The 14,528-nt window shown below is 37.8% G+C and overlaps 1 protein-coding gene across 1 annotated transcript; it reads right to left on the bottom strand.

The window, feature by feature from the left end:
- Positions 1–11,865: 11,865 nt before the first annotated feature.
- LOC143555363 (receptor protein kinase-like protein ZAR1) lies at positions 11,866–14,201 on the bottom strand. The gene is made up of 2 exons (XM_077044932.1): positions 12,597–14,201; positions 11,866–12,516 (listed from the first exon to the last, which is right to left on the bottom strand). Exons 1-2 carry the CDS (start codon positions 14,140–14,142, stop codon positions 11,891–11,893), a joined length of 2,172 nt encoding a protein of 723 aa, XP_076901047.1. The 5' UTR covers positions 14,143–14,201; the 3' UTR covers positions 11,866–11,890.
- Positions 14,202–14,528: the final 327 nt, after the last annotated feature.

The raw sequence follows: 14,528 nt of genomic DNA, 5'->3' as shown, positions 1-14,528 counted from the left end.
ATGATATCATCAACATAGACTTGTACAAGCAGCAAATCTGACCCTTATCTTTTGTAGAAGAGTGTCTTGTCAATGGCTCCCCTTGTGAAGCCATTTTCAAGTAAATGAGTTGATAACTCATCATACCATGCTCTAGGAGCCTGATGTAAACCATAAAGGGCTTTGTTTAGCTTATACACCCTGTTTGGATATATGGGATCCTCAAAACCTGGTGGTTGAGTCACATACACTTCTTCATCAATCTTTCCATTAAGGAATGCAGATTTGACATCAAGCTGGAATACTTTAATATTCTTTGAGGCAGCATATGCAAGAAAAATCCTTATGGCTTCCAGTCTTGCAACTGGTGCAAACACTTCCTCAAAGGCTATCCCTTCCTCTTGAAGACATCCCAGTGCTACAAGTCTAGCTTTGTTCTTAATCACCAAACCCCTTTCATCCCTTTTGTTTCTGAACACCCATTTGGTTCCTATTGCATATCTGTCATGTGGCTTGTCTACAAGATCCCATACATGTAAATCTCTAAACTGGGCCAATTCCTCTTGCATTGCCTCTACCCAACTATTGTCTTTTAAAGCTTGAGCAATATTCTTTGGTTCTAATTGGGATAGAAAGCAAGAGTACAGACAGATGTTAGCTATCTCAGAATGACTCCTTGTTACTCTTTCATGCAGGTCACCAATGATATTTCCAGCAGGATGATTCTTTTCAACAGTAGGAGTTTGTATTATCATATTTGTAAACAAATTTGTGTGAAGATTTGTTTCATTGATTTCATGTTCTTCAATGATCAAATCAGCTTCTGCATCATGAAACTCTGGTGCTTCATCATTGGGTTGTCTTGAGTGGATGCACCATTGTTTCCTAGATTCAAACTTTGAAACATGTCTTGAAACCTTGCAATTGTTGCAGCTTCATCTTCATTTGATTTGTTACCTGTGTCACTCCCATTATGAACATGATCATTTTGTACATCAGTACTATCTTGACTTGTCATTTCCTGATCTTGTTCAATGTCATTGTTTGAGGAGCTATTCACAAAAGTGTATTCCTTTTCTTTCCTGGCAACCTTTTTCCACAATTCTTCTAAGTCCAGTTCTTTCTTCTTATTTTCTTCAAGTACACTGGTCTTGTAGAATGTATCATCAAAGTCTTCAGAATAAATCTTGAATGACTTTATCAATTTTTCATGATCAAACAGCCATGTTGCACCACTGACTGTGTTGAATTGATTCTCATTAAAAATAATGTCAGATGACTCTATCACACTCATGTGATCTTTCACATAAACTCTGTAAGCCTTTGAGTGAGTAGAATATCCAAAAAAGAAACAATCTAGTGACTTAGTTTGAAACTTGTTCAAATAGTCTCTAGTGTTCAATAAGAAACATTTGCAGCCAAAGGGCTTGAAGAACTTGATGTAAGGCTTTCTATTGTTGAAAATCTCATATGGAGTTTTATCATGCCTTTTGTTCACAAGCACTCTGTTCTAAACATAACAAGCAGTGTTGATTGCTTCAGCCCAGAATGTGACAGGTAAGTTAGCATCAGCCAACATGGTTCTTGCAGCTTCTATTAGTGTTCTGTTTCTCCTTTCTGCAACACCATTTTGTTCAGGAGTTCTTGGAGCTGAAAATTGTTGCAGTATTCCTTTCATAGCACAAAATTCTTCCATAACTCCATTCTTGAACTCAGTACCATTGTCACTTCTCAGCATCTTCACTTTCTTATTCAGCTTGTTTTCAATCATTGTGACACAACCCTTAATCAACTCAGCAGTCTCATCTTTGGTACTTAGGAAATAAACCCAAGTATATCTTGAATAGTCATCAATGATCACCAAACAGTATCTTTTCTTTCCAATACTTGGTACACTCACAGGACCAAAAAGATCCATGTGAAGTAACTCAAGTGGTTGATCAATTGAGTTGATGAGCTTTGTCTTATGAGTAGACTTGTGTTGTTTTCCTTTCTGACATGAGTCACAATGATCATCTGACTTAAATTCTCTTGTAGGTAAACCAATCACATGTTCACCCTTGACCAATCTATTCATATTCTTTAAGTTCACATGACACAACTTCCTATGCCACAATTTAGATTCATTTTCAGTGGCTTTGGAAACAAAACATGCACCACCTCTTGAAATAGCATCTTTCATATTCAACTCATACAAGTTGCCATTTCTTGGTGCCATCATCATAATCATTTCAGGTGGGATCACAAATTCAGGTTTTAAGATGAAACAATGAGAATCATCAAAACTGACTTTGTAACCCTTATCACACATTTGAGATATACTCAACAAATTGTATTGTAGTCCCTCAACATGAAAGACATTGTCAAAAGACACCTTCCCATTTGTCAATATCCCTTTACCCACAATCTTTCCTCCATTTTCATCACTCCCAAAGGCAACTGGACCCTCATACTTCTCTACATAATTCACAAGTGACCTCTTGTCACAAGTCATGTGCCTAGAACAACCACTATCCATATACCATATATCATTCAATGGAGTGGCCTGTTCCTGCACAAAGAGAAATTTGATTAGTTCAGTGATGAGATGCAAGCTTCTTCAACTTGCAACTTATCAGTGTCAATTTCAGTGGCAGCTTGGGAAGTGAGTGTAGTAGGTTCAGGATCTTCATGAGTGATCTCCAAGTTGTCTGAATGGTCAGTTTCATAACCACACTCTCTTGGTGTCTTGACAAGTGAAGCTGAATTGTCAAGCTCAACTGAGGCAGTTCTCTTTTCTTGTAAGACATAGTCCTTAGATTCTGAGAAGTCTCTTACATCAGTCACAGCTACAACTTTAGCTTCAGTTCTAGGTTTCCATGTGAAACCTTGTGGTTCATATCCATGTTTTAACAAGAACTTTTCATCACCAGTGAGTACAGCTTGTTTCTTTCTTTGATATACAGTTTTTCTTTTTGATTTCTCACTGCCTGATGATTCTTGTGACTCATCAGACTTGACTGAATAAGTATTTTTGGTAAATTTCAATGACTGGTTTTCCCTTATCACCTGCTTTTGCTTCTGAGGTGATTTACTTCTTCTCACATTTTCAGTCATATGCATCTTCTTCTTTGTCTCAGCCTTCACTTCCACTCTTGTCTCTATTCTATTCACATTTCCCTTTCCCAAATACAAGGCATACTTCTCTTTGTACAAAACAAAATCTTGACCAAACTTTGTTCCATTTGGGACATGAAATGGCTGAAACTTGAGTCTCTCATTACATGAATCAGTATGGTGTCCATATTCATCATACTTTCTACACCACACCTTTCTTTTGAACATCTCATGTTCTTTTGGTCTCCTGAATCTTTCACTTGGTTTGGGCTCTCTTACACCAATTGTCTTTTTGTTTTTCAGATTGTCAAAATCAATTGAGAATGGAACAAACTCAGCCATTCTGATGTCACTTCTTTCCACATTCCCTTTAACAAAGACAACCTTTTTCAAGTCCAGTGGTTGATCATCTTCATTCTCTCTATATCTTGACTTCCTTCTTTCATATTCCTCAACAGTTTCTACCTCACCCATATCAAAGTCTTCAACACTTGAAAAGATAGGATAAATAGGAGCAATATATTCTATATCCATTTCTTCCTTATTTACCTTCTTTTTCTTGTTCTTTTCCAACTTCTCCAAAAACCTTTTGCTTGGAGGTCTAACAGCATTGTAACTCACATTCTTCTTCTCACCAATGTCAAAAGAAACATGTTCTCTCTTAATTTGTTCATTCATTCTTTTCATTTTATGTGTAACTGGAGGATACTTTGGAAGTTGATCAACAGATTCAGGCTTTCTATATTTTCTTCCTTTTTCAGCAGCTTGAATTTCTTTTTCAGTAATTTGATCACTCAAATCACTCAGATCATCTTGATCCAACTCATATGAATCAAAGTCATCTTCAGAGACTTGAACTCCAATTGACTTTTCCTCTTTTATTTCTTTCTTCATAACAAATTCACCATCTTCACTCACCTCAACATTCTTGTACAAATCTGCAACATCTTCTTTGTCTTGAAACACATCTTTGAATTGTTATAGATAAGCACTTCTCTTCTCTTTGTCAACTTTAGGCATAAAGTTGTTGTTGAATGGTGGTGGAACAGCCTTGTACTTTTCATCTTCTTTTACTTTATTCAGAATTCCACAAATGTTTCCAGTTGAAACTAAGTTCTTTAGGAATTCATTTTCAGTTTGCAGCTTTGTATTCAGCACCTTTTCATCAATCACCATCTTCTTCAACCCACTAATTTCTGTTGTGAATCTTGTCTGAGCTCTATAGCTATTCATACAATCCTCTTCCAAACTTTTCATTCTTTCCTCACTAACAATCTCACTTGCCTCATAAGCATTGATAATGCTTTGCTTCTTAAAACACTCACTTTCCAGTTTACCAATTTTTTCTTTTAATTCATTGACAAGTTTAGGTAAATCAGCATTAGGATCAGAATGTACCTTATATGAAGATGCAGAGTCTATGGCCATGAATGCCACATTAGCTCTTCTGATATCATCTGCTATATCTTCCTCATGGTTACTCCAGTCAAAGCTTCCCTCATGCTGAGTAGTTACTGCCACATTGCCTTGATTTCTTGGTTGATTTTGGTTTGCTGGAATGTTGTGAGTTGCAGGGATTTGAACAGCTTGATTCTGATTGTTGTTCATTTGATATACTTGATTCTGATTCATGCCCTGCTGGTTGTTCATCTGAGGCTGATAGTGGTTATTAAAATTGGGATTGAAGTTGTTGTTTGGATGGAAGTTGTTGTTGTTGGGATTGAACCCTTGGTTATTGTTGAAGTTCTGCTGGTTGTTGTTTCTATGCACATTCTGCTGGTATTGTTGTTGGTTTCTAGGCTGTTGGAACTGATTGACTTGAAAGTTCCTTGGCAAATTGCACTCTCTTGCAAAGTGTCCAGGCTGTTGACAGTTGTAGCAGATAGCCTTGGACTTATCAAATCCTATTCTCTCATTTGGACCAGAAACTAGTGATCTACCAGTTCTGTTGTACAGTCTCTTGCTTCTTAATGCCAACATTGCAGTTTTCCATTTGAGATCCATGTCTTCAAGGTCATCAGCATCTATTTGTTCCAAATCATCCTGCACTACACTTGTGTGAATCATGTTTTTGGCCACAAATGCATTGTAGGACTCAGTGAACATAGACATTAGGGCTTGTGCATCACTCCCTTGAACATGCCCTGCACCACCACTTTGAGCATTTCCATTTCCCACAGAGGCTGAATCATCATCAATTAATTGAACATTAAACCTCTGTTGACCACCTTGACTGCTTGAACCACCTCCAATGAATGACCTAGCAGTCTCATTGTTGTGATCACTTGGTTCTTCAATGATGGGAATTTGTTGTTGATTCTTTGTTGTAAGATTCCCCATTTGAGCAATTAAAGCATTTGACACATTGAAACTTGGTTTATCTTCCTTGATCATTTCATTCTCAATCATTTCAAGTTCAGCAGCTTGAAGAAAACATACTACATCATCCAATTTTAATTCATTGAAATTTTGCTTTTGAATGATGAATTTGCAAGCAGTATACCATTCTTTTGGCATTGAGTTGAGCAACTTTGTATTTAAATCAAAGTCAGTCATTACATAGTCAGTTGTTCTCAACTCATTCACAATACTCAGAAAACGTTCTAGTATTGACTTCAACCTTTCACCATCTCTATACTTGAATCTTTCTAACTGTTGCTTCAGTCTTTGCTTCTTAATGTTCTTCAATTCAGTGTTCCCTTCATACATCTCAAGGATTGCATCATACATTGCCTTAGCACTTTGATGATGTGCAACCTTTATGAGGATTTCCCAAGACAGACCAAGTTTGAGCATAGCCAATGCCCTGTCATCAACCTTTCTCATTCTCTCTCTAACGGCAGCAATAGCATTTGCATTAGCACCTTCTTCAACAGCAGCTTGTGGTCCATTCTTGATAGAATTCCACATATCCACATCATTATAACAAACAGCAGCCTCAAAAAGCACTTTCCACTTGGTAAAGTTCTCCTGACCATACAATCTAGGTATCTTATTAGTAGACACCTCTTGTTCCTCATATCCAGACATTTTCTTAAAATAAAAGTTAAGATCTTATCAAAAGTAGATTAAGACAATCAGATCTGAGAATAAATTCTAAGATCTGAGGTATCTGATATGAATAGAACAAGATTCAACAATAAAAATCAAAGCTTTAAGTGAAATAAGGAAAAGAAAACACCTAAAACTTGTAGATCTGGAAGAAAAATGAAGAACAGAGCTTCTGACGTCACAAATCAATCGAACAGTGCTCTGCTTACGTCATTCTTCTTCAAAACTTAATCAGCAATAATCTTTCTAAAAATAGCAGCAACAAGCTCTGATACCACTTGTCAGGTCGTTTCGGATCGGATCTTAATCAATCATGTCATAACTCAAACAAAATTAATCATGTTGACAAGCGAGTTAATGACGGGTTACTATGTTTAGAAAGATGACCGTTTGTTAAAGGCGGAATCAATAACAAACATACGGTTGCAGTGAATATTCAAAATACGAAGACACACGAAGGATTCACTCAAAAGATTTCCATTTATATAACGTTAATCATACAAAAGGATAATCGATTAGGGTTTAGGAGGAATCCTAGGACAGCCGTCACACACAAAATATTCTCTTAATTAATGTGTCGGTCTTATCCTCTCTGTCTCTCGTCTCCGTGTCGGCGTGCCCTAATTATTCTATTTATAGGCCTGCCAACCTAGGACAACTGTCATTCCTTCTAGAAACCCTATCCGATAGTACATATTCAATTTACATATTCAAAAATTATACTAAGTGTAAAACAAGTCTTCCGGGTAGGCTTTTCATTAAACTTCAGTCTTCGAGTACGCAGTGTACTCGGCCTTCCTTCAAACTTGGTAAACATAGAAGTGTACTCGGAATCAGTTTCCGGGTAGACTTTACTTAAAGAATATTTTACCAAGTAAAATATTCACCGAGTAGACTTCAATCTTCTTGGACTTATCAAACTTTGCTCGACAAATCCTTACGAGCAACCTTGTTCTTCTATGATCCTGTTCGGCTCATTGTCAGTTGAATAACTTATTGATAAGGCGTACTCGGGAGTACATACCTTGCTTGAGCAGAACCTTACTCGATATAACTTAGAGATATTCCATCAACTCATCAAGTATACTTGGACCACAATTATTAAAGAATACCTTGCCCGGTCTTCCAATTACTTGGCTTCTTGGACTTGGTTGACCAAACCTTACTCGGAAGAGTAAAATACTTGGTCTTGAAGAACAATCCTGCTTGACAAAGTGAACCTTACTCGGATATACCAAATAGATGAACCTTACTCGGAAATCACCAAAAAGCATACCTTGCTCGGATATCCACTTAAGAAGACTATTTGAAGAAAACCTTGCCCGGGAGGCAAAATCTCGTACTCGGCTAAGTAAAAGCTTACTCGAAGGTCCAAGGTGTACCCGGGTTCAATACTTAGCAGTTTCTGAGGAGGTTGAGAAGATTCCAATCTTCAATATTCTTCATTTAGGTCAAATCTCCTCATTTGGGTCAAACTCTTGACCCAACAGTGTGGCGGTGGGCGCAAAAAAGAGGAGTTGTTGGGTCTGACACATGAACATAAATGTGCTATGAGTTTTTACGGGTTGACACGAAGCCCACGTGTTTGAACTCTAAATTTTAGTTAATTCACTATTTTTTTGGTAATAAGATTACAACTTAAGGAAAAAAAAAAGATAAATGAATGTATATAATGTGGTTACGACTTATAAAACTTAACTAGTTTTTATCCCCCGTATTACGGGGTTGTTTTATATTGTTTGTTATAATATTTATTTATTTTTTGAATTTATATTTTTTTATTGTATGAAAGTTAATAAGATACTTATGGTTTGAGGATAAATTGTTTCACAAATAAATGAGATATATAAGGCTATACGGTGTGGCTACCGTTTTGTTGCTAGATTGCTGAGGTGGCGGGCGGTGCCGGCGGCAAACACCGCCCCGGTGTTGTCGGCGCCGCCCAACTTTACAAATCGGTAAAGGTGTTGTGGAAATTTCGCCGATTAAAGTGCCGCCCAACTTAAACATCTTTCTCTTTTTTAAATAGGTGTTGATTTTTTGAATCACATGTTGAAAGTGATCCAAATTGAGGATGGTGATGAGAAGAAGTTGAGTAGTTACAGATGTCTCATAGATGGAGCCGTGGAATCGTGAAGGAGAAGAAGTGGACTTTTTCTAACGTAATTTAATATTTTAATTAGAATTTAAGAAAAAAAACTTTATATTTATTAAAGTTGGTTAAATGGGTTTTAGTTAATAATTTGTTTTTGTTAATTTTCTTAAAAAAACTAAATACATAGGTTTGCATAAAAAAATTTTATGAACATCCCAGTATATTAACGAAAACGGATTTTTTTTTTAAAAAAAAAACTTTTTTTTGCCTCGTAAACGAATTTGACACGTGTTTAAACCGGCAAGCTTAGACAACGATGAGTACTCGAAAATTATTTTTTTTTATTTTATGTTTGTACACTAAATTTAATATTTTTATTTAAGTTATATTAAATTAACTTTACTTATATTAATATTATTATTTTATTTAGAAATAGAGGGAAGTGGTGAAATGGTAACCATTTCCATTATATTGTTGAAATTAGTGGAATAGAGTGACGTATGATGTGGCGCTGATGTGGCACAATTAAATAATAGGTAAAATGGCATGTACACCTTATAGTCTAACCCGGTTTAAAAGCTATATGGTTTTGATGAGACACAAGACCCGTTTATTTTTTTTACTATAAAATTGTTTTTTATAATTATAAATAATATTTATGAAAGTTAATAATATACTTATGGTTTGATGAGACCCAAGACCCGTTTATTTTTTTTACTATAAAATTGGTTTTTTAATTTAAATAATATATATATCTTTTTTAAAATAAATAAGATATTAATTTTTAGTATATCCTATTTTATAGGATTTTTACATCAATAATTTGGTGAAAATAATTTTTAATTTAATGAGCAGTTATAACCCGTTTAAGGAATATCTGGGTTTGGTAAGACCCATACCCATGAATTCGGGTCAAATGCATGAGAAGTCTCCATTTAAAAATCAAGCAAATCTGGTGACTCCAAAAAAAAGGGGAGCGACCACATCGCGACACGTAGGATTTTTATGTCTTCGTTTATATATATTATAGATGTGCATTTAACACTTATCCTCTACATTTAACGTTTATTTTTTTAGATACTAAACGGGTCAATTACAAACTTGTTAACCCAACCCAAATACAACCCGTTTAGCTAACCATGTACGCAGTTTGAACCCGAAGCCGACCCACACTCTTTTTAACTAAAGTAAAATCTACAAATTTTCTGTTTCCGTCTCGTGTTTGACTATTTATGCGTTACTATTTGAATTGGATTGAATTATAATTTGAGTACAAAAATGCAAACATCATTCCTCACTAAAACGAAGAGGATAAAATCAATAATTAATTAAAACATCACATTAATTATTTTTTCACATATTCAAAGCATCATAGCTTTGAATTCATCAAAGTTAAGCACACCATCACCATTAAGATCAAACCTACTAATCATACCAACACACTCATCCACACTTCTTGACTCACCAGCATCCGATTCAAACTTATTGGAGTGATACAAACTTATTAAGTCGTCTTCTCTTATCGCCTCTATAAACGGTATTGTGTATCTCCAATGTTCGAATAACTCAAAATTTCTGTTAAACCCGATTACTGCTGAGCTATTGACTTTGCCTCCTTCAGTCGGTTCTGTAAACCTTTGTGGCACGAGTCAGTCTCATGTATTCTTTTTACAACAGCAGTTTTCTCATGGATTTGGGGTGTCAGTTACAGGGGTGTACAAAGTGGTGCAAATACACACCCAAACCGGTTTCATGGCCCCTTCAAGTGTGCATGTTTACACACTTGGAGTGGGAAACGGGAGTTGGAGGCGACTCCAACTGCCTCCACTTGGACATTATATAATCGCTTGTGCCAATGGTATATTGGATACTTTAAGGCGGCGGTCATCGTGTTTTGAAGTTTACCGTGGACACGGAGCCGTTCGATTTAATTGATGGTCCAATGGGGTATGACAAATGTGTAGCCTGGCTTGGAGTGTTGAATGGCAAGCTTTGCGTAATATCATCGGGTTTGAATAGGTATTTGGTGACTGTTTGGATGGTTGTGCGTGGTCAGAGTCTGCAAGTTGTGAGTTTGAATATGGGTTTGTTCCGACTTTAACCAACACGAAATAATTATTAATCAAACTAATTATTATGCGCAGCGGGAATAAACTGAGTGACCAACACGAAAACAAAACCCCAACCGGATCCGGTTACATAGATCTAATATATCTAAAATACTAATGAGATAGACAAACATTGAGGTTAATAACTAACCGTTTAAGACATAAGGTTCAACGAGACGACGCTAGTTACCGAACAAATGAGATCCGGTGACGCCGATGCACAGCCGCAGCAGTCAGCGGCAGCAAGTGGCGGCTGGCTGTCATGGTGGCGGCCATATTTGGGTAGAGGTGGGGAGGTGGCTCATTGAATTGTGAATCTAAGGGTTTTGAGGTGGGGATGTTTATGATACATATAACATGAGTGGCATTCTCAATCCGTTCCCCATCTCTATCCCTATAATTACACTAAAAAACACTACATTTCTTTCTCATGCTTAATTAAATAGTATTTTTTTATACATTTATCATTACAGTTTTCTCTCTCCTCTACTCACAACCAATCCAACAAATATTAAAAAATAAATAGAGAAAACAATGTTTCCCCAAATGTTTCCCCAAATTTACAAAAAATCACTACATTTCTCTCTCCACCCTATAATTTACACTCACAACCACTCATCACCCCACCCTATAATTTACAAACTTCCCTCACATATTTATAGAGAATAGGATGAGAATGCTCTAAGTAACTATATATTGATGTACTGAAATTTATAACATTCATATCTGGATATGGGCTATGGGCCTTTAAACATGGACTAAAGAGAGTAAGTGGTCCGGACTAGGCCTTATCGGACATGGACTTGGAGTTGGAGAGTTGGAGGTTACAAAATACAAACAACCAAATATTTTGACTACAATTCACAAGACCAAAACAAATACTTAAGCTGAAAAAATAAGTTTCAATTGAATTATTATTAAATAACTAAACCTGAAATTATGGCCCTAATAAGACTTCAGGTTCCTCTACTACCTAAATACTTACTGAAATTACAATTCATTTTATTATTTGCATGACCACACCTTCTAAATAGCCTTCATTGCAACTAAAGCATTTGTAATTTAACAATAGTGTATTAATGGTTCCGTTTAAACCTGTAAAACCGTTCAAACCTGTCATCGATTCATTGGTTTGGATGGTTTGGTTATTGGTGGTACTAACTCAAATTCACCAACGATAGAGGTGTTCATGGTTATATTTGACCTAAAAATCGTCCAAACGGAACATGAACACCTTATTCAGAAGCATAAATATTTTTTTAATATTTTTAAAAAAGGAAAAATGACCAAGATATATAATCCAAAATATTTTCTATAGCATATTCAACTTTAAATCATAGAACCAACAGAAGAATGTTAACTAAACACAGTACTCCCACAAAATGTATCTTTCTTTCCTTAGAAAATAAGAGAATTTTGTCAACCACCAATGTGTGACTTTCCATCACCAAAAATATAACTTTCTGTTACATTACAACCAAAATAATAATAATAATAATAATAATAATAATAATAATAATAATAATAATATGCCAATATTATAAAAGAAAAAAAAATAATTTTATGATCTAATCTTTTCAAGACTCTCGGATACCGTTTTCATTCGGGGTCGAATATCAGGGTCTCGCTCAGCACACATGAGGGCTAAGTGAAACACCGATAGCACTTCCTTTTTTGCGTGCACTTCTTGAAGCAACATGGGGTCCACCATATCGGAAAGAGGGGTTTCCTCATCAAACCCCTTCCGGACCCACTTCACTAGATCCGCGATTTCGATCGACGTCGAGGATGTCGGAGATGAAAATTCAGGTGACTTCCCCGTTAGCAATTCAAGCAAAACTACACCGAAAGAGTAGACATCCCATTTTTGTGTATGTCGGTTGGATGACACTCGGGCTTCGGGTGCTTGGTAGTTGTTGACTTTTTCGGCTTGGGTGAAGTATGGGAGGGCCCCACCCATGAAACCGCCCGATGACGATGGGTTGTTTCCCGTGATGTTAATTAGACGGTTCAAACCAAAATCAGATATGTATGGTTGATGCTCGTTGTCAAGGAGAATGTTTGAGGGTTTGATGTCTCCATGTACAAATTTTCTCGGGCTACATTCGTGTAGATACGCTAACCCTCTCGCAGTCCCTTTCGCTATCTTTAGCCTCGTTGACCATGTAAGAATCGTAGATGTTTGACCTGTTATTAATAAGTTTAAGGTTAACAATGTTCTTAAACTAGAAAAAAGTAAATAAAAAAAGGGAGACTTTCATATGTACCGCGTAGAGCCGAAGCCAAATTGCCATTCGAAATGAAATCGCTAATAAGCAGTTTTTCATCAGGAGCCCAATAATAAGCTCTCAGTTTCACCACATTCGGATGCTTCACTCTCCCAATCGCCTGAACCTCCGCTACAAACTCTTTATACCGCTGCTCACCACCCTCCCCCAACCGTCTCACCGCCACCGGAATCCCATTCCCGAGCACCACTTTATACACAATCCCTAACCCGCTTTTCCCCAACACATAAGCCGAAGCTCTCAACAACTCATCCAACTCAAAACTAAACCCTTTATCAATCGCCACAAGCTGCCCACCTCCACCTTCACCACCACCACCACTAACACCGCCACCGCTAGTGGCATCCCCCTTCTCCGACTCCACCTCGGAATCCGTGTTTGGGAACCCACCGACACACGGAAATCCACACACATTTGACTTTTTATCCCCTCCAAATCTTCCTTTACCCGTACAACTACAACCATTCGAATCTTTTTTCCTCCAATATAAATAAACAATTAACAACCCAATCAACGCAACCCCAAAAGCATCCGCAACCGATATTAAAATAATCAACCCCGGTTTCAACCCCTTCTTCGCCACGTCATCTTTGACCATCTCACCAACATTTTGACTTCCCGAAACCCCCGCCGGCGCACCACCGCTCCGGCGACACGTTTTCTGCAACGGAAACCCGCAAAGCAACGGGTTATCCAAAAACGCCGTCGGCCCCTGATTCGCAAATGACCCCGTCAGCGGAATCTCGCCGGAAAAATTATTCCCCCGGAGGTCAAAATTAACGGTCAAAGGCAACTCCCCCAACATCTCCGGCAACTTCCCGACAAAGCGATTAAACGACAAATTCAACGTCCCGGTCAACGACTTAAGTTGACCGATATCGTACGGCAACGACCCGTTAAACCCATTATCCGATAAGTCCAATTGAACCAAATTCGCCAACGCCGGGAACACACCCGCCGGAATTTCGCCGGAAAATTGATTTCGCGCCAAAATCAACCGTTGAAGCTGCCGGCAATTAGCCATAAACTTCTTAACACCACACGTAATATTATTATTCGATACGTCGATGTTTTGGATACGAACTGGGTTACAAATTGACGCCGGAAGTTCGCCGGAGAGATTGTTTCCGTACAGATACAAGCTGTGGAGTGACGTGGCATTGAATATCGGGTTCGGAATCGTCCCGTAGAAGTTATTATTATGTAAATTGAGTCGCCGGAGATATTTTAAGTTACCCAGTTCCGACGGAATATACCCCCGGAGATTCCTTCCGGCGAGTGCGATTCCGACGACACGTGACTCGTTTACTCCGGTGATGTTAGCACACGTGACTCCACTCCATGTACATGGAGTGACGTCGTTTTCGTTCCAGTCGGAGAACACCGTGTCGCCGCCGTCCACGGCGGACTTGATTGAGAGTAATGAGAGTCCGTCGGAAGTTAGGCCGGAAACATGGTTAATAATAATAAGATGTAAAATGACGAAAATGCCCTTAATGTGAAGGTGAAGCTTCAAGTTTGACATAGTTAGAATGTGTAAAATGACAAAAATGCCCTTATGTGTAATTAGTCGGAGAGGACTCGGTCTTAGTCGGACAGTACTCAGGGATGGCTCACCGAGAACTCGGCAAGGAAGGCCTTAGTTGGAGACTGGAGAGTACTCAGGGATGGCTCACCGAGAACTCGGCTTAGACGGGGATTACTCAGGAATTACTCGTTGAATACTCGACGTCTAGACGCGATGTTTACAATCATGGTTAAGGGTGTTTGTGAGAGTGTGGTATTTTGGTATTTGTATAATGTAATGAGATTTTGGAGGTGGTGGTGGGTGGTGGTATTTAATAAGAGGGGGAGAGATGATAATATGAAGGAGATTGGTACGTGGGTCCCACTAGTATTGTTCCTAGAAGT

The sequence above is a fragment of the Bidens hawaiensis genome, unplaced genomic scaffold (genome assembly GCF_021521415.1).
Source record: "Bidens hawaiensis isolate Kalapana, Puna unplaced genomic scaffold, B.hawaiensis_p1.1 tig00018048_1, whole genome shotgun sequence".
NCBI classification, from domain to species: domain Eukaryota; kingdom Viridiplantae; phylum Streptophyta; class Magnoliopsida; order Asterales; family Asteraceae; genus Bidens; species Bidens hawaiensis.
Note: the sequence above shows the minus strand (reverse complement) of the source record. Positions and strands in the feature narration are given on the sequence as shown.